Below are 20,619 nucleotides of genomic sequence, written 5' to 3' on the forward strand. Positions count from 1 at the left end.
CCATCTATATCTTCAGGCATGAACAGAGCGCCACCCTCCAGGCCACTTCTATTCTAGTCTCCAGCTATGGCATCATCTTCTGCCACTTCCTCCCCAGGGGCTATGTGGTAGGCCTACTCTGCACTGGGTTTGAGGGAGGGAAGTTAGATACTACTTCCACAGACTCTGGAGTCGGCACTGAGATCAGAAGGCCATACCTCCCTCAAGGTTCTGACACCCCTCGTAGCTCCACCTCAACACTAGACAGGGCCATTGGGCCCAGTCACCCCAACTGGGTCAGAGGTGTTCTTTACGTCGCCCCAACTTCAAATTGACTGCATGTCCCGACGGGAGAACATACAGTAATAGCTACTATAGTTCCCAGAAGACAACAGCTCCTATCTGCCTCTAAGGCAATACATAAGCAGGGGTGGAGTTACAATATCAACATATCAACATACAAGTCATTCTATGTAGAATAACAATGCTATTTCAGTAACTTTTTATGTGTTGATGGAGCCATGCTAAGAGGCTAAGGGAATAACACAAATAGGCTAATGAACATGAATCATAAATTCTGCCATAAGGAGGAAGTGATGGAGGTTAATGAAAATACACAAGTGGCAACAACAGACCTTTCACAGGCTAAGCTCCATCTGCTCCCCTAACAGAGAGGTACAGACAGCTGTCATGACTTTACATTCATTAATCTGATGACTGTTACTTATTTAATCCACTAACTATGTTTAATTGTTACCCGATTAAATTAATCATGTAACAATTAACTCATTAGGATTTGGGGCACCACGGAAGAAGTTGTTTAGAGAGTTACCATCTCCCGAATTAAACTCTATAAGGTCTTTACCTATTTCATCTATAATCATTACCTATAATTATATCCTAATTCGTAACCTCATGCATCTGCAAAAACCCGGACTTTACTCATGATTTAGTACCACACCAATTTGTTTGATTATTTATTTACTAGCTAATTAAAATGTAGAAAACAGGATAACATACACACATAATACATGAGAAGAAAGGTCGCTAGTGGACTGACAAAATATGGCAGCTTATACACAACAAATTAAGAGGGGTGGGGAGGAGAGAGAGAGAGAAAAAGGACACTTATCGTGGATACATTCTAGAACTGTCCTCACATTAATCATATACCTTGCACACGAACGCCGCCCATTTGGAATAAGAAATCATTAATGTATTTACGTGTTAATGCCGTTAATGCCCTCCTTCGGAAGAATGTTGGTTTGGCCTTTCAGTGGCACGCTAGAAGTCTCAGGTGTCAAAAAGGGGGGGTCCCACCTTTTCCGTCTTCTTACTGTCACACTCTGATCTGTTTCACCTATCTTTGTGCTTGTCTCCACCCTCACCAGGTGTCTCCAATCTCCCCTCATTATCCCCTGTGTATTTATACCTGTGTTCTCTGTCTGTTGCCAGTTCGTTTTGTTCGTCAAGCCTACCAGCGTTTTCCCCCTTGCTCCTGTCTTTTCTATAGTTCCTGTTTTTGACCATTCTGCCTGCTCCTGAGCCTGCCTGCCATCCTGTACCTTGTCCCACCACATTGGATTATTAACCTCTGCCTGCCCTGACCCTGAGACTGCCTGTCGTTCTGTACCTTTTGGACTCTGATCTGGATTACTGACCTCTGCCTGCCCTTAACCTGTCGTTTTGCCTGCCCCGTTCTATTAAATAAACTTTTGTTACTTTGACACTGTCTGCATCTGGGTCTTTCCTAAATGTGATACTTACGTCTTTTCACTCTGGACGATGCGCCTAGGGTGATGGTTAGCCAGATGCGTCGACGGTTCCCCTCGTTGATGAGATTAGGAACATACTGTGATTTGAGACTCGTAGTAGGATAGGATGGTTTGCAGCGTAGTATGATGGTCCAACTTCAATGAACTTTTCTCAACATCTGACTGAGCTTCTAGCCTACACCTTGTGTTGATTATTCAAGGTTCAGGATCCAGACCACTTTACACACACAGCAACAACCTGGCAATGTTCTGGTCTTATATGTTAATTCTTAGTCAGTCCTTTTAAGCCCTCTGGTCGAAAAGGACAGTTCCATCACACTGACAAGCTCTTCTGACCTCACACGTGGCTGCTTAATGTGCAAAGGATATGATTAGAAGTTATTTTTATGACTCCACATTCTTATCTTAACAAAAATACTTCCATAAATAGTAATATCACATAGACAACGTATTGGATTGAAACTTCACAGACAAAGGGGGTATCCTTCCCAAATTACAGTATTTTGTCTGTGCAGTTTTTACTGACATCACAAAATGAAAAACAATATTACATTTGTTTTCTACATCTCCCCACTGACCATTCTCCCCCACCAATCTGACCCATTCTGACCTTCACAGGACAGTCATGACACAGCCCTCTGGTCACACCACGCTGTTTATGGATATTGGGTCATATTTGGTTGAGACGATGATAAATTAGATTACAACCTATATTTTCCCAATCAAAAAGACAGCAAAAAGTTTGTTGAATTTCCAATGTGTTGTCACTACGTTTTCAACAATATAAAAGCACAACCAAATTCCAATGGAAAAGACAATGTCAGATTTTTGGTTAAGTTGTCACCCAAATGTCTATCACTGCGTTTCAACCATTTAAAAGCACAGCAAAGTTAAAATGGGAATACAATGTTAGATATTTTGTTTACTTATACAACATGTTCATGTGTTGTCACTGTGAGCCATCTAATAGCAGAACTAAATGACCTGGATTGCAGTTGAGATTACATTAAAAGTAGGCCTACATTGTGCAAGTGATCAATGGCATTCGAGATACTGTGCAGATTATTACAGCAATTGTGAAGATCTCCACAGGCCTGCAACGACCTATGCATGCTATCTTATATAATAATAAAGATAGTTACAGTAACCTCAATGTGGCCATGGATGTGTTACTCATTTTAAGGTTGAATGTTACATCAAATCAAATTGTATTGGTCACATACACACATTAGTTTGTAAGATAGCCTTAACTTTAGGCTATTTACTGTATTACAAAAGTAATATTGAATTGTGTTTGGTTGAAAACAAATCCAAATATCAACATTTATAGGAGATGGAACTATCAAAGCAGTAGATACATCTCAGTCACTGCCTTAATCCCATTCTTTAAATTGTGTTATAGGTTGAGTTGGAGATGTGCATCCAAGATAACATTTCTTAACTAAACAAGCTAGTAGGCTATTTATTGTATTTCAAAAGTGATCTTGAATTGTACTTGGTTTTCAATGCAACCAAATATCAACATTTGAAGGAGATTTCTTTTGCTTGGATAGTTGCTTGGATAGTTCCACTGACTTAGTCTGGCTTTTATTCCAGTTTGTCTAATTATTAATTGATATGTTGGATTCACATCTTCATTTCAAACAAAAATCTAAATTAAAGAATACGACTTAATCAAATCAAACTTTAAATGCACTTTAAATTAAGTTTGATTTGATTTTAGTCCTAGTCTTTAACTTTGATTTTTGGTTGCATTGACAACCAAACACAATCCAGTATCATTAAATATACATTTTGAAATCAACCAGATCTTGAAACCTTAGGCCTGTTTTATTGTATTTTAGTTTAATTCTAGGTTAAATTGAAACGATAGCTGTTGATGACTTTGCAAATGCTATATAGGCCTAAATAGCATCATTGATGATATACAGTATGAGTGATAAAGTATGGTTACATTTCATTTGCTCTGTTAAACCTATCCTTTGGAATGACTTCGATAGCAACAGTGAATCTATTTAGTTTTAGTGGAGACCTCTCAATCATTTTCACGATAGCACATTGGTAATAGTCAGTGACAAATATCATAGCTAAGCAGGGTTGTACTGGGTTAAAAACCTGGATGGGAAACCAAAGGGTAGCTGTGGATACATTCTGCAGTAGGAGGAGCTGCCCAGCCTTTAGTTTGTTTTCTGATAGTGGATATAATGTTGAAGATCTGACAGTGTTTTAAAGGTAGAAATTCAACATATTTTATGCAAGGTTTGTCTGTTGAAATCTGGTTACCATGATGACATAATCCTGTGGTTGAAATGCCAGCCTCAAAACAACAAATCCAATGTATTTTCCACCTAGATTCCACATCACAAAATACATCGAACAATGACGCTGAAACAATGTTGATTAAAGCAGTTTGTGCCCAGTGGGAGGTGATTTCCTGGTAGCCTACATTTGTGTGTGCACCTGACTAACCAGGAGTGGCAAGGATTACAGTGGGATACTAACTGTGTTGAGACAGTTGGCTATGGGCTCAGACTGGGCATGATTACCCTGGATTCCTATCTTAGCCCTGATGTATGCCCACAAGTATGACCTGTCCAATGTATGACAGAAGCTGTGACATTCAATATGTCTAGATGTATATGATCTAATCAGAGCAAACAGGTTTTTATGTATGCTTTGGTATGAGTAGATTAGGCACTGAAAAAATACAGTATGTCTAATTTAGCATAAAGATCCCTGTTGGTGTTCATTCATTTCCGTCTGTGTAGAGTATCATAATCGCAATCATGTGTCTCTTCTGGGAAACTTGACAGGCACACACCAGAAGAGGAATTCAAGGTTATAAAATACACCTCACTGGGAAATGTTCAGCTTTGGAGCGAGGGGGGGTTTCAATTCTCGCAAAGCACGCTCCCTGAAGTCACTTTGCTCAGAAAGAAGATTAACAGAGGTGTTTGTGAAACTATAAACATAACATCTCAATGTACCCTGTATTTTATGACTTCTGGTGTCTGCTGATCAATCACAACTATATTCAAACTTGTACGTAATTGCAATTCAGTATGGACCGTTGGTTTGATCAATTGGTTTGATCTATTATCAAAATGAATTTAGAACTTGTAGATGACTTTATATCGGTTTTTCAATTCAGTAAATAACACGTCTGTACATTTAGAAACACAAGACAAGGGAAACTTTACAGGACACATGGAGGAGAGTGTGGTATGTGTCTGTGAACAAGAATAGTTGGATAGTTGGGAAACAAAACAAAGTAACTCAACTAGAGAACATGGGCAGCTTCCTGTCTCTGATTTGACCCGTATCTTATTTCCACTGTTGCCTGTTGCCTGTAAACATTCATTGGACCTACGGTGGAAGAGGTTGAAAAAGACACCTGACAAACTTGGCCCCGATTACCTTGATGGGCTTAGTATTATGTGCATTTGTGTGCGTGCGTGCGTGCATCATTCACTTAATGTGACCATCTGTGTGCATGAGTCCTCCAATCCTACTTGATCCGTTTAGCTCCTCAGTCTCTCTAGCTCCGTTTCGTTGGGGAGGACTGCATAGCTTCCAGAAGCCTCAGCCGGACTGCACATCCACGAAACCCAGAAGAATGTTAAAAATGATAGATAGTCGGTATGAGCCATCTATTGAAGAACCCAGTGAAGAAGATTGACTGAGAAGCTGAATTGCTGTCAAGTTTTTGTAAGATACGCACCCTGCTGAACACAGAAGTTTTCAAAGGCAATCAAACATACGCACCAATGGATGAGCAAGACTATCCACACGTAAGAGGTTAAAGATTTGGTTCTGTATCTCTTTATTGAAATTACATCGTAAACAAAGAACTTAAATCAAAATTATTTTTCCGACATCTGGACGTAAAAATGGGCTGTTCCCCATCCAAGGGTCAGCTTTTCCCCGGGGTCGCAGATGGGATCCACATGGATCCGCTGCGGGGACCACCAAAGTTGGGTGACATCAAACCTGTTGAGGGAGAAAACCAAGATATTGACGATATGGATATTGACAAAGAATTAGAGGAATTCTCATTATCAGAGGTGAATCCTATGGCCCCTCTGGGCAAAGTGTCGGACATGGCCCCCAACACAGTTGTTGTGTCAAACCCAGGGGCTGTCTCTGAAATCGAGGTCAAAATGACGTCTCAGGTGAGAGACATACAGAGTGAGAAATTACTGGAAAAGCAGGTGAAAAAGGTAGAGCAGCGAAGGAAAAATAAGGGCGTCAAACAGGGTTGCCGAAAAGAAAAGGAGATAAATACCTCCATCATGCAGGGGAAGGTGGACCTCCCCATACACATTGTGAGAGCTCACCAGGCCGCCTACAAATACCTGATCCCCAACATCTCCAAGTGTGAGACCCTGCTGGAGATGCTGGACCAGGTCGCCCAGACCCACCTCTCCCTGCAGCCCATCATAACAGGTATTGTAATGCTCTTCGAGGAGGTCAACCAGGCCCTAGAGGAGATGGCTGATGATGGTGAGCTGATGCTGAAGGAACATGGCAACCACATGGCCTGGCCCTCCGAGACAAGGGCCCCATATCCCATCCCTGCCAAGCTCAGTGCTGACCCATCAGAACCCCAGCCAGACCTGCTGCAGCAGCTGCTCCAGGATTCCACTGAAAAGTTTAAGCTGGTGGGGAGCTCGGTCCAAGGCCTGGGAGACACCGCACTGGAAGATGCGGCAGACTACTTTGCCTCGCTATCTAAACTACTGGGCAAGAGGCTGCAGGCCAAGCGAGCGGTAGAGGAGCGTCTGAGCCAGGTGCTGGCACGCGTGGAGGCAGCCGCCAAGTGCAACCTCGATGACTTGTCTCTTCACAGCGAGGACAGCGGCATTGGGGGAGAGAATGAGTCGCTGACGGGATCAGAGCGTCAACGTCGCCAACGGGGGAGTTCTGGGCCCGGTGGCAGTGCTCGCCCCACACCCCTAAGCCATTCACCTGACAAGGTATGCCTTAATAAAAGTGAGGAGGAAAATGAGGAAGTGGATGATGATGAAGATGAGGAGGATGAAGAGAGGTCAGGGAGGGTGCGGTCCAACTCTTCCTCGTCAGACCCCATTCAGACCCCCAAGTGCAGTGAGAGGCAGCCACCCAAACAACCCCAGACCGCTGCCCCTTTGGGCAGGCCAGTGAGACCGCCACACTCACAGTCCATAGAATCTTTCGATGTTCAGGAGCTGCAACACAAAGATCTGGACCAGCGGATGGGAGACGACACTCTGAGGAGACACTCTTCAGGAAGGAGGAAGGTTTCTAGATATGAACTCAAAGGGTCCGCGAAGGCAAACCAAACACCAACTTCTCTACCAGCAATAGCACCACAACCCCCTGGTCGCAACTCCGTCAAAAGACTCATAAACACATTCAGTGGTGGGACGGATGTTAGACAAGTCCAAAGTCTCACTAGTACACACCTTAGGGGGTCTAGGAGGAGTGAAACTCCAGGTCCTCCCTGGCCAGTGGAAGGCAGGGAGGACCTAGACGTGGACTACCTGCCCCCACCTCCCCCTGAGGTCCTGATGGACAACTCCTATGAGAGCAACGAGGAGAACCCGGATGATCAGGGCGGGGAAGAGGAGGACATCACCAGTAGGGGCCACCCTGTGCCACACCAAACAAGCACCACCTGTCAGCGCCTGAGGGCCTCGTTGCAGACCATGACGGTTCTGCCCAACCGTGGCAGTGTCGGACCAATCAGGCAAGATACCATGGTGAGGGGAGATCATCAGGCTACATCGCTATACAGTCAGGCCTGCAAGATCATCCACCTGCGCAATGCAACTGAATCCACTCCTACAAGACCTGATCAGGGGGTTCGAGGACCCCTTAGAGCTGAGGTGAGCCTCAGGCAAGGAAGCAGCAACCCCGATGGGGGAGAGTATTACCCCGCCAGCATGCCACCAACCATCCCAACAGTCTACAGAGTTCGCCTACCACCCTCTTGTCCCTCTATTCACCAAGAACTACCAATCCCCCTTGCTTTATCACAGCCTAATCCACCTTCACGTCCATCATCACCCCGGGTCCTGAGATTGAGCACAAAGAAGAGTGGTGAAGAAGACAGGTCACCCTCAGTGTCCTTCAATGATGCCCGATCGGTGTTCTGTCAAAATAGCCAATCGAACTCCCAGATCTGGACCCCCTCCTGTAGCTCTACGCTACCCAGGGCCTATGGTGAGCCCTCCCGGGGAAGGCTGTCCACACGAGGGTCCCAGACTGTCAGTAGGCGCAGCCAGTCTGACCAGAGACCCAGCCTGATGACACAACGAGACGAGTCCCTTGTCCCAGGCACATCACAGGCCAGGACTGGAGGAAGTGCGTCAAATATCACCAATAACAGTGAGAGGTGAGTGTCTCCCTTTACTCCCTGGGTCTAGCTAAAAGTTCAATGCACCTTACGTGATGATCAAACATGCTCTGGGAGGCGTCCGCGTGCACCATCGTGCGCATGTTAAATTTGTCATTTTAAAACGCAAATTGATAATTTGAAAACCGATTTGCAATTGTTAGCACAGCTGAAAACTGTTGTTCTGATTAAAGAAGCAATAAAACTGGCCTTCTTTAGACTAGTTGACATCTGGAGCGTCAGCATTTGTGGGTTTGATTACAGGCTCAAAATGGCCAGAAACTCACTAGTCTATTCTTGTTCTGAGAAATGAAGGCTATTCCATGCGAGAAATTGCCAAGAAACTGAAGATCTAACCAGAATAGAAAGAGGTGGGAGGCCCCGGTGCACAACTTAGCAAGACGACAAGTACATTAGAGTGTCTAGTTTGAGAAACAGACGCCTCACAAATCCTCAACTGGCAGCTTCATTAAATAGTACCCGCAAAACATCAGTCTCAACTTCAACAGTGAAGAGGCGACTCCGGGATGCTGGCATCTGTTTTTTTAACCCAATATCCTGTTAGCAGTGTTTCCATCACCATCACCCACACACCCTACCTACTGGCTCCAGATTTAACTTGAAAACCACCTTTTGGCATAATCCTGAAAAGATTAGATCTCCTTCCCCACTGCATCTCTCAGCTACCTGGCCCGCTACCCCACATAATCCACCCATGCACTGAAGCCTATTCTTTTCCTGTTGTTTTATAGGATGGTCAAGGGTCTTGTGACGGAAGGGGAGAACCAATCAGATCCAAGTGATGCTGCTCCTACTGACTTGAACCCTGAGCAGTAGTTCATGGCAGCCTGCCAGGGCAGAATCTACCAATCGAATTAGAGGGTGATGATTGAGCATAGAAAGGGATTATGGATTAGGATTCTGAAAGCTAGTTTTTCCGTCTCTTCTAATGAGAGAAGAGGTTTATTCTAAGAAAGTGTGTTAGGTTGCAATGGAGAAAAATATGAAATACATGTGTTGGTTCTATAACTTCCTCTGAAATCTTAAATTTTACAGTAATTACTGAAAACGTTATTCCAACAACAATAAAATGTACTAAATTAGGATTTGTTGTAGATTAATAATGATATAATATATGATAATAATAATATTTGCAATCTGTCAATACATTGGTGAAAATAAAAATGTATGATTGACTATGACTAATTACATACTGGTAAAATTATTTGTTTCCTGTTCATGTCATACTGTTTTTGAATTAGCATTTGTGTTTGAACTGTTGCCATTTTTGTTATACAGTAACTACAGTGTTTGCTTATAAATGTTGTTTTATTATTGTTATTCATAGTCACCTTATTGTATTTTGTTTAATTCTACTTCTTTCTAACTTTGTTCCTAAGAAATGTTGTACATTTTTTTTGTCTGTGCTTCATGAGAAGAGCAGTGACTTAAACAACACATTACCTCACCCAGCCATAAATAGCTTCCTGATTCCTCTCACATTCAGTTCTCTGTGAGCATGAGTCCCAGTGTCACGTTTGTCGAAATGATTGGACCAAGGTGCAGCGTGCGTAGAGTTCCACATATTTTAATTAATAGAAACTCGACGGACAGCTACTCGTGTCTACACAGGCAACTAACTGTAGACAAGATCCCACAAAGCACAATGAGGAAATGGCTGCCTAAATATGATCCCCAATCAGACACAACGATAAACAACTGTCTCTGATTGGGAACCATACCAGGCCAAAATAAACCATTAATCACCTAGATGACCCACCCTAGTCACTATCACGCCCCAACCAACAGAGAATAAACAGCTCTCTAAGGTCAGGGCGTGACACCCAGTGGCATTATGTACCCATTATTTTAGAGGGGGCACAAAGTATGTGAGGATTGAGGGGGGTAGTCAAACACCTGAAACAGCCTTTTCCATAATAATTATGCCTAATGTTTACCTGTTCAATTGAATTAATGATACACATTGATTATTTAGGAACTTTTATGCCTTACGAGTTTAGTACAACTGCCACACTGGTATACAGTATCATGATCCAATAGTTAAAACATGCCAGCTAAGACGCTTAGACAACTTGATTAACTTGATTGATAGCCTGAAATGGCTTGGTAGCTAGTTAGGATGTTGGGAGATTGGGAACCTATCCAGCTGTCTAGCTAGCAAGCTAGGTGGCTAGTATTACAGATACACAACACAATGTATTTGTTTTATTTATTCAAGAAGGAATCAAAATGGTACATATGGTAGCTTGATCAAATTAATTTACAAATATACCTCTTACGAGTCCTGCCCATCACCTGCAGCTAAAATCACTGAAATCTAAGAGTACAGCTCCCACAAACTTCTTATTATCAATTTCCTTCAACCAATCATCAGTAATTTGTGTCAGTGCAGTACATGTTGAGTGCCCTTCTCTATAAGCATGCTGAGTGTCTGTTGTTAATTTGTTTACAGAAAAATAGCATTATATTTGGTCAAACACCATTTTTCCCAAAAGTTTGCAAAGAGCCGGCAGCAAGCTGATTGGTCAACTGATATAACCAGTAAAGGGTGCTTTACCATTCTTGGGTAACGGAATTACTTTGGTTTCCCTCCAGGTCAGATTAAAAATAGGAGTGGCAATATAGTCCGCTACCATGTTCAGTAGTTTTCCATTTAAGTATTCAATACGGAATGCTGATTGGTTAAAAGCGCATTCCAGGCTGTGTCTGTTCTACAAATTAGCACCGGTTAAATCTATGACGTTAAAATACCTATTTACTCTGCTCCATCTGACTGCGCAATCGACTGTATCATCAGCTCTCTACTATAAAAAGAGTCTAGACATTATCTCACATTTATTTTACACTAACATTTAGTTTTCAACAGCAGAGATTTGTATAAACCTTGCTGTCTGTCTCTCCGACATTTACAACATTGTTTAAATGTTACATTTCAAACTGTCCCATTGTAATGACCGTGTAGGGGTCGGGAGTCGGGACGAGAGAGAGGCAGGCAGCGTTTCTCAGCCAGTCGAAATCATGAATCAGCTGGCATCATTTTTTATGGATATATACAAAGAAATGTCAATTGAAAAAAAGGTCAAACGAAACAGTCTTTCCAGCTTCAGTTTGAAGTTAGTGTTAGAGCTCTGTGTGGTTGGCTAGTTCCTCTGAAAAGTGTCCTAACAAGAGCACATTTTCTATGGCAGGTGAAATAGTGCCTCATCAGCTCATTGTTATAGACGTATCCAAATACATGTCACTAAAAAACAGCTTAATAAACAAATGCAGCTGCTGCTGTTATTCTGTCTACGCTGTTTAACGTAACTAAATTAGTTGGCTAGCTAGCAAGCAAGGGATAAGAATGTTGCCAGCCAGTATGGCAATGGAACATTTAGAACAAACGACTGGGTCGCGTCCGTAAACACAGAACAAAAAGACTGAACAACTGGGTCGCATCTCTGGCAACGGAACCAATAGAACGGACGACCAGCCGGCTTGGGTAGCAACCCTAGATTTGTTTCGGGACTATATCTGGAAGGAAGGATGAAATAGTAATAACTAAATAACGTTTTTAATTATAATATGTGAATAATTATTTAATTACGTTGTTAACCTGTTGTATAAAAGTGATAATGCCCTAGAAGCCTGTGTTTGGTGGATATATTGGCACGTTTTGCCGGCCCGAGACAAACAACACCCGTGCCGATAAGTCGTCCAAACACCGGCTTCTCGGGCATTATCACTTAAATGGACAACAATCATTTTCCCACCTCAACCACACTAACTCAACCACACTTTATTTTCAGCACCATGGAGTGAATCCTTACCACTGCTACACCTGGCTATCAGCGGAGCTTTGTCTGGTAGAGAAACAGTTAATTCATCTTCATTTACTGCCTTTAAAAAAAACATAGCTGATATGGCTGACTTGCTTAAACAAATGTGGTTTGACTGACAATTGAGATGTACAAACTATGGCATAAGAGGACAAACAGGCTTAGCCTTTTGTAAACAACACTGTCATCTCAGATTTTCAAAATATGCTTCTCAACCATAGGAAAACAATCATTTGTGTAAAAGTAGCTAGCTAGCGTTAGCATTTCGCGTTAGCATTTAGCGTTAGCATTTAGCGTCAGCATTAGCGTTAGCATCCAGCACGCAACATTAACAAAAACATAAAAGCCTTCAAATAAAATCATTTACCTTTGAAGAACTTCTGATGTTTTCAATGAGGATACTCTCAGTTAGATAGCAGATGCTCAGTTTTTCCAAAAAGATTCCTTGTGTATTAGAAATAGCTCCGTTTTATACATCACATTTGGCTACCAAAAAAAATCCGAAAATTCAGTCCTCAAAACGCGAACTTTTTTCCAAATTAACTCCATAATATCGACTGAAAACATGGCAAACGTTGTTTAGAATCAATCATCAAGGTGTTTTTCACATATCTCTTCATTGATACATCGTTCTTGGACACATGCTTTCTCCCCTGAATCAAATGGTAAAGTAGAAGCAGCTGGCAATTGCGCACCGAATTCGACGCAGGACACCAGGCGGACACTTGGAAAATGTAGTCTCTTATGGTCAATCTTCCAATGATATGCCTACAAATACGTCACAATGCTGCTAAGACCTTGGGCGAACGACAGAAAGTGTAGGCTCATTCGTTGCGCAATCACAGCCATATAAGGAGAGAATGGAAAACAGAGCTTCAGAAATTCTGCTAATTCCTGGGTGATGCATCATCTTGGTTTCGCCTGTAGAATGAGTTCTGGGGCACTTACAGACAAAATCTTTGCAGATTCTGAAACTTCAGAGTGTTTTCTTTCCAAAACTGTCAAGAATATGCATAGTCGAGCATCTTTTCGTGACAAAATATCGCGCTTAAAACGGGAACGTTTTTTATCCAAAAATGAAATAGCGCCCCTAGAGCTCTAACAGGTTAAATGTTTATCATTTTAAGCTTGGAAAAGAGACCCTTAAACCCAAACTGATTGCTTTGCAATGTTTTCAGTTAGACACTGATTTCTTCCAAACCATTCATTGTTGAATTTGCGATTTTCAACTTGTTGTCTAATGTTCATGTCCAATGGCCGATGAGCACCAATTGCTAGTCAAGATTTTGAAAGTATGATGTTGACATGATCAATACAATTAAAGCTACGGTAGATATAACGTGTTTTAACGTCATTTTATGACCTTTAGCCTTCTAGGATGGGCATTTCTAATGTAACTCTATAACAGCACCCAAGGGTCTTGAATTTTCGAGCTCTCCCTTTGATTTTGTGGTGACTTTAGTATCCTCATGGCATCAGAACACTGAGCAAATCACAGCGCAACTAGAGATAATTACCAAACCCTACGCACTGTATTCTCTGCTGGCTGCCCCTCCACCACAGAAAGCACTGAGCTAGGCTGAAACGCCTGCATTTTGGAGCTGCCTTACTCAAGAAAGCAAAAACGACATCATGTTTGTATGCGGCTTTATTAACTCAATGATTTTTTATTTACATTGTTTACAAACTGATATGTGACACTTATTAATGCCAAAATATTTGGGTTGCCTGTTTTATATATATGTATAAAGTAACAGTCAAAAGTTTGGACACACCTACTCATTCAAGGGTTTTTCTTTCTTTTTACTATTTTCTACATTGTAGAATAATAGTGAACACATCAAAACTATGAATTAACAAATATCATGTAGGAATCAAAAAAGTGTTAAACAAATCAAAATATTTTAGATTCTTAATTCAAAAGGCACTCGCACATCTGAGCAATCTTTTTTGCAGGTGCATGGTAACAGTTGAACAAGATGAATGAAAAAGGAAACCGCACACTGCTCTTGATAGTATCACTGATCTTTAATAAGCTTATGTATCGGCCTCACGGCCTTTGTCAGAGCTTATGTGAATTTCTTTAAATTAGCACCCTTATGTAGACCTAGCCCCACCCACATCCGTTCCACGCATCGAAGTGGTTGGAGGCAAAGGAAAAACAAATAAGTGCTACCAACTATAACAATATGCATTTCATAAATATTCAAATAAAGTGTGTAAATAAGACGTATTCAAACACGTCTGTAAAACCACAATGAGAACATAGACCTACCAAGCAAGTTTTCATGAATTATTGGGTACATCATATGAAAAACGTCAGAGTAATCTGAAATGGGGGCATAATTCATATTCTCATTTACAACATAACATACATAGGCATTTCATCATTAAGACCTTTAGGAAATAATGTCTGGAGGGTAAAAATCCAAAAGCATTCTCTTTTACTCAGAGTATTATTAATATCTCCTCCCCTGTCTGATATCTTAACTTTCTCTATGCCACAAAATCTGATGGTAGAAATGTCATGCTTTAAGTCATTCAAATTTACTGCAACTGGAACCTGTCGTTTCTCCTGATTGAACTTTTATGTTCTCTGATTCTCTGTTTGAAAGAACGTGAGGTTTTACCTACATAGCACAGCATTTAATAATGTAAATAACATGGGTGGTGGAACACGTAATGATGTCATTTATTTGGAACCGTTTTCCTGTATGTGGGTGCAGAAATATTCACACTTCATCATATTGTTGCACTGTGCGCATCCTCTGCATTTATAGCTACCATTTGGAAGAGGGCGTAAAGTAGATTTTAGATTCTTCAAAGTAGCCACCCTTTGACTTGATGACAGCTTTGCACATTCTTCGAATTCTCTCAACCAGCTTCACCCGGAATGCTTTTCCAACAGTCTTGAAGGAGTTCCCACATATGCTGAGCACTTGGTGGCTGCTTTTCCTTCACTCTGCGGTTCAACTAATCCTAAACCATCTCAACTGGGTTGAAGTCGGGTGATTGTGGAGGCCAGGTCATCTGATGCAGCACTCCATCATTCTCCTTCTTGGACAAATAGCCCTTACACAGCCTGGAGGCGTGTTGGGTCATTGTCCTGTTGAAAAACAAAGGATAGTCACACTAAGCACAAATCAGATGGGATGGTGTATTGCTGCAGAATGCTGTGGTAGCCATGCTGGTTAAGTGTGCCTTGAATTCTAAATAAATCACAGACAGTGTCACCAGCAAAGCACCCCTACACCATCACACCTCCTACTGCATGCTTCATGGTGGGAACCACACATGTAGAGATCATCCGTTCACCTACTCTGTGTCCCACAAAGACACGGAGGTTGGAACCAAAACTCTCAAATATGGAATCATCAGACCAAAGGAGAGATTTCCACCGGTCTAATGTCTATTGCTCGTGTTTCTTGGCCCATGCAAGTCTCTTCTTCTGATTGGTGTCCTTTAGTAGAGGTTTCTTTGCAGTAATTTGACTCCTCTGAACAGTTGATGTTGAGATGTGTCTGTTACTTGAACTGTGTGAAGGAATTATTTGGCCTTTAATTTCTGAGGTTGGTAACTCTAATGAACTTATCCTCTGCAGCAGAGGTAAGCTCTCTTTCCCCCTCCATTTGGCAAATCTGACCATAATTATATCCTCCTGATTCCAGCTTACAAATAATATCCTAATTTTGAACTATTGATTTTTAAGCACCTCTAGTGGTAAAGGAATGCGCTTTTTATCAAAACACATATTTTTAGGATGTTTAATTACATCATGCCTACTCAATCATTAATTCCATTTAATTCAACCATACATACAGTGTAGGCCCTCCGTGTGATTTACATGTCTAACCTATCACTCAATTCCACATTCTTGAAACGTCTAACAGTGGGGATCGTAAGGGCCTGCTTTTTCACACATTTATAGCTCCAACAGAATTATTTACCAGGGAAAGTTGTCATAGATCCTTCTGCACTTAATCCTCTACTCTGCCAGGGTCCTGTGTCACTTAACTGAGTAGGCTTTCTGACAGTTGTAGCCTCCATTGCAATGCACACCTCCTCGGCATTGGTTATACACTTATAACTAACATACTCTCCTAGTGCTTTCGGTTACATTTTTTTGTGAACCCCTCCTACCTGCCAACTTTAGGGAGTGTCATACTTCGCTGTCAATTGTCTCGACTTGCCACAGTCAGCTTTGGGAGCGCCTATCTCAAGCTACTCGGCCTGTGAATTTGCCTAGTGTCAATTTGGTCTTTCACTGCAAAATGACAGAAAAAGGACTTACGGATGAGGCTGTGTCCGCAGCGTGCAAAGAAGGGGACCCTATCACCCAGGTTAGTGTCACGCAGTAGAATGTCTAGCATTTCTTTGTCACTTATTCACAGTAGGTTTATTTTACTCGCTTGACACAGTCTGTCTCAGCAAACCTGTTGTTAAGCAAGAGTCTCCGGCCTCAGCTATGTGAGCTGTAGGCTATATAGCCAAGCCCCTATAGCAAATACCAATGGAAAAAAACATTTAGGGAACTAGTCCCAGGCCTTAGAATGTAATTACTTATACTGAGTAATGTATTGGCTCTAGTTTAAGTTCTTCTTTTTCTTCTAGAGTTGCAAGCTGAGAACATAGCTGAGAAGTAAGGGGGTCAAGACATATTTTGCAAGCAACAACTCGTCCCGACACTCCCCCTTCTTCTCTCTGTCTCCCTCTGTCCCTTCCCAGGATTACATGTTGCAGCAAACTATGCTGAGGGTGAAAGACCCACTCAAGTCTTTAGACTTCTACACACGCATCATGGGCATGACGTGAGTCCCAGACGTCTCTCTCACACAAAGATGAAGGGGCTTCGGGCCTAGTACCCTACCCCTCTAGATGAGTTCTCATTCTCTTGAACAAGAAATAGTGATTTATATATGTTTATGACTAAAACTTCTCCCATGTGTTTCTACCTTTGTGGTTAATGTGGCCCTATCCATTTGAACTTTATGTAGAGTGATCGGTTTGAACTGGATGCTTCAGAGTTATGAGAAATGAACCTCTGCTTTTGCATGTGATGTAGTGACCTTTTCATTGATCCTTGAGGGTTGTATTCTCCATCTTCACCTCCAATTGTCCCACCAGTTGAACCAGTTGTGATTGCTATTTGCCTCAGGTTGCTGCAGAAAATAGACTTCCCATCAATGTGCTTCACACTCTACTTCCTGGGTTATGAGGAAAAGAAGGAAATCCCTGCAGACATAAAGGACAAAACAGCATGGACTTTCTCCCGACGAGCCACCATTGAACTCACACAGTAGGCACCCCACTTAAAACCTCACTGGGCACACATTGGTTCAATCAACGTTGTTTCCATGTTATGAAATTATGCTAAACCAATGTGGAATAGAATGAATAAATTGATGTCTGTGCCCTGTGGGTCAGCACACAAGCACATAGATTACAGATCTGCTAGTAAGTAGAACTATGAAGTGAACTGTAAAAATGGAATATAATAGAAGATGATCCAGTAACATCAAACCAGGGGTGTCCAACAGGCAGATCGCCAAGCTATCAGTAGCTTGTGGGCTGTCAATGAGTAACTCTTCAAGTATCCCATTCATAGATGTTAAAGAAAGATTTCACCCAAAAACGATCTTTCGGTATTTGTTTCATTAGTTGTCCCTCTGTCTTCCGTCTGTCTTCTGAAAACAATCGCTGTATTTTTGTTTTGTTACTATGTTCATTAGAAACTATGGTTCCTACCCTGTCGCAATTCTATGATGGTGATGACATATTTTTCTCTTTACTCTCTTCTCTTTCAGCAACTGGGGCTCTGAATCAGATGAAAATCTATCTTATCACAACGGAAACGCTGAGCCAAAAGGTTTTGGTGAGAAAACGATATGATCTTTTAAATTCAACCTTTTGAATGTGGTACTGATCAGCCATTTTCCTTTTCCACCATGAGGCAATTTCCCATTATTTAAATGTTTCCTCTCCACTCTATCATACAGGGCACATCGGAATTGCTGTACCTGATGTTTATGCAGCCTGCAAAGTATTTGAAGAAAAAGGAGTAACATTTGTTAAGAAGCCAGATGATGGTATTTTTTTTCTTTCTTCCCTGACATAACCCTCTCACACAATTATTTTGTGTTATGTTTAGGGTCTCTCTGAAAAACACATTTGTGTGTAGGATACATAACAATTTACTTTCATCTGTATCAGTCTGCTTTATCTGTATTCTCTCAATTTGTAGATGCAACATTCAAAGTTCTTTCTCCACACAGGTAAAATGAAGGGACTGGCCTTTATACAGGATCCTGATGGATACTGGATTGAGATTTTGAGTCCAAACAACATGTTCACCGTAACGTCATCCAAGCGTCAAACTGAGATAGTACAAACTGACTTGGTCAGAAAAAGGATGTGATGAAAAAGTAAGAGAGAAATTGGAGGAAATTGTGAGGAAATTAAGAGGTGAAGATTGAGTATTTGCTTACGATTGGGATCACATACAGATACCCGCTGAAGGCTTACTTAAAATAACAATAGCGGAAGTATATTTTAATATTTTACAAATACACTGACGTATACTTAAATATACTACAAGTTCATATAATATACTGCAAATACGAGATATACTTTTCTAGTATATCTTAGGTGTACTATACATATTATATCATTACACTTCAATCCAATTTTTACAAGTGTACTTAAAATGCATTGATTTTCAGTCTTTAAACTATATGTTACCTATCATTACACTTAACACACTTATTACAATTGTATTTTTAATTAATTGTTTTCAGTGTTTTATTATACTATATGTTCATTATCATTACACTTAAACACACTTACAAATACTTCATATACTTTAATTGTACTTTAGTATATTCATTAAAAATACACTTAGAGTTGTTTTTAAGTTGAACCATTTATTTGTTTAATGAAACTCTGCTGTGAGTGATCAAGATCATGTTTTGAGGTACTTTCTGAATTCCTGTTCAGAAGAGTGCAGAGAAAGAGAAAGTTGACAATGATAATAATTGTTTATTCCACATAAGGAAACATGCACAGCTGAGGAACATGCTTCCTGAGAGTATACTTTTTCATATCTCAAGAAAATATACCTAAAGAAAACTCCACCCAAAAACTATCTGTTGGTATATGTTTCATTAGTCCATTGTTGATATTGTCCCACAATAATTTGCATGTCAGCAATCACGTTTTCAAGATATATAACTTTAAAAATACAGAAATACAACCGGTATGATGTATTTTGTATAGTTGAAAGAGATGGGGCAAAAGGAGTGGCAGACTTACTGCAAATTGAGAAATGATGTGAATAAACTACAACAACAAAAAATAAGAAACTGTATTATGAAGCCAAGAATCAATGAAATAAAGAATGATGGAAAAAAACTTGAGTACTTTAAATGAAATTATGGGCAGAAAGACAAATTAAACTCCATCTTTCATCAAATCAGATGGCTTACAGTGGGGCAAAAAAGTATTTAGTCAGCCACCAATTGTGCAAGTTCTCCCACTTAAAAAGATGAGAGAGGCCTGTAATTTTCATCATAGGTACACTTCAACTATGACAGACAAAATGAGAAAAAAAATCCAGAAAATCACATTGTAGGATTTTTAATGAATTTATTTGCAAATTATGGTGGAAAATAAGTATTTGGTCAATAACAAAAGTTTATCTCAATACTTATGTTATATACCCTTTGTTGCCAATGACAGCGGTCAAACGTTTTCTGTAAGTCTTCACAAGGTTTTCACACACTGTTGCTGGTATTTTGGCCCATTCCTCCATGCAGATCTCCTCTAGAGCAGTGATGTTTTGGGGCTGTTGCTGGGCAACACGGACTTTCAACTCCTTCCAAAGATTTTCTATGGGGTTGAGATCTGGAGACTGGCTAGGCCACTCCAGGACCTTGAAATGCTTCTTACAAAGCCACTCCTTCGTTGCCCGGGCGGTGTGTTTGGGATCATTGTCATGCTGAAAGACCCAGCCACGTTTCATCTTCAATGCCCTTGCGGATGGAAGGAGGTTTTCACTCAAAATGTCACGATACATGGCCCCATTCATTCTTTCCTTTACACGGATCAGTCATCCTGGTCCCTTTGCAGAAAAACAGCCCCAAAGCATGATGTTTCCACCCCCATGCTTCACAGTAGGTGTGGTGTTCTTTGGATGCAACTCAGCATTCTTTGTCCTCCAAACACGACGAGTTTAGTTTTTACCAAAAAGTTATATTTTGGTTTCATTTGACCATATGACATTCTCCCAATCTTCTTCTGGATCATCCAAATGCTCTCTAGCAAACTTCAGACGGGCCTGGACATGTACTGGCTTAAGCAGGGGGACACGTCTGGCACTGCAGGATTTGAGTCCCTGGCGGCGTAGTGTGTTACTGATGGTAGGCTTTGTTACTTTGGTCCCAGCTCTCTGCAGGTCATTCACTAGGTCCCCCCGTGTGGTTCTGGGATTATTACTCACCGTTCTTGTGGTCATTTTGACCCCACGGGGTGAGATCTTGCGTGGAGCCCCAGATCGAGGGAGATTATCAGTGGTCTTGTATGTAGGATTTGAGTCCCAGGTGTCTTCCATTTCCTAATAATTGCTCCCACAGTTGATTTCTTCAAACCAAGCTGC

The 20,619-nt window shown here is 41.2% G+C and overlaps 2 protein-coding genes and 1 long non-coding RNA gene across 4 annotated transcripts; 2 read left to right on the forward strand and 1 right to left on the reverse strand.

The window, feature by feature from the left end:
• Positions 1-5,560: 5,560 nt before the first annotated feature.
• LOC149981500 (uncharacterized) lies at positions 5,561-12,869 on the reverse strand. Its single transcript, XR_016497746.1, has 2 exons — positions 12,337-12,869; positions 5,561-5,744 (listed from the first exon to the last, which is right to left on the reverse strand). It is a non-coding gene; the product is annotated as an uncharacterized LOC149981500 (long non-coding RNA).
• On the forward strand, positions 5,645-9,630 carry LOC110529798 (uncharacterized). Its single transcript, XM_021612333.3, has 2 exons — positions 5,645-8,130; positions 8,883-9,630. The coding sequence occupies exons 1-2, from the start codon at positions 5,645-5,647 to the stop codon at positions 8,965-8,967; spliced, it is 2,571 nt and encodes an 856-aa protein (XP_021468008.3). The 3' UTR covers positions 8,968-9,630.
• Positions 12,870-15,850: 2,981 nt separating the features above from the next.
• Positions 15,851-19,107, forward strand: LOC110529799 (lactoylglutathione lyase). 2 transcript variants are annotated; one of them, XM_021612334.3, is made up of 6 exons: positions 15,851-16,309; positions 16,695-16,777; positions 17,125-17,265; positions 17,774-17,841; positions 17,966-18,055; positions 18,242-19,107. In XM_021612334.3, the coding sequence occupies exons 1-6, from the start codon at positions 16,241-16,243 to the stop codon at positions 18,382-18,384; spliced, it is 594 nt and encodes a 197-aa protein (XP_021468009.1). In that variant the 5' UTR covers positions 15,851-16,240; the 3' UTR covers positions 18,385-19,107. The 2 variants fall into 2 exon arrangements, with proteins under 2 accessions (XP_021468009.1, XP_021468010.1); XM_021612335.3 differs by having other exon boundaries at positions 15,975-16,309; positions 16,581-16,777.
• The last annotated feature ends 1,512 nt before the right edge of the window (positions 19,108-20,619 follow it).

Source organism: Oncorhynchus mykiss, chromosome 8 (assembly GCF_057628025.1).
Source record: "Oncorhynchus mykiss isolate SJ-2025 chromosome 8, ASM5762802v1, whole genome shotgun sequence".
In the NCBI taxonomy this organism is placed as follows: domain Eukaryota; kingdom Metazoa; phylum Chordata; class Actinopteri; order Salmoniformes; family Salmonidae; genus Oncorhynchus; species Oncorhynchus mykiss.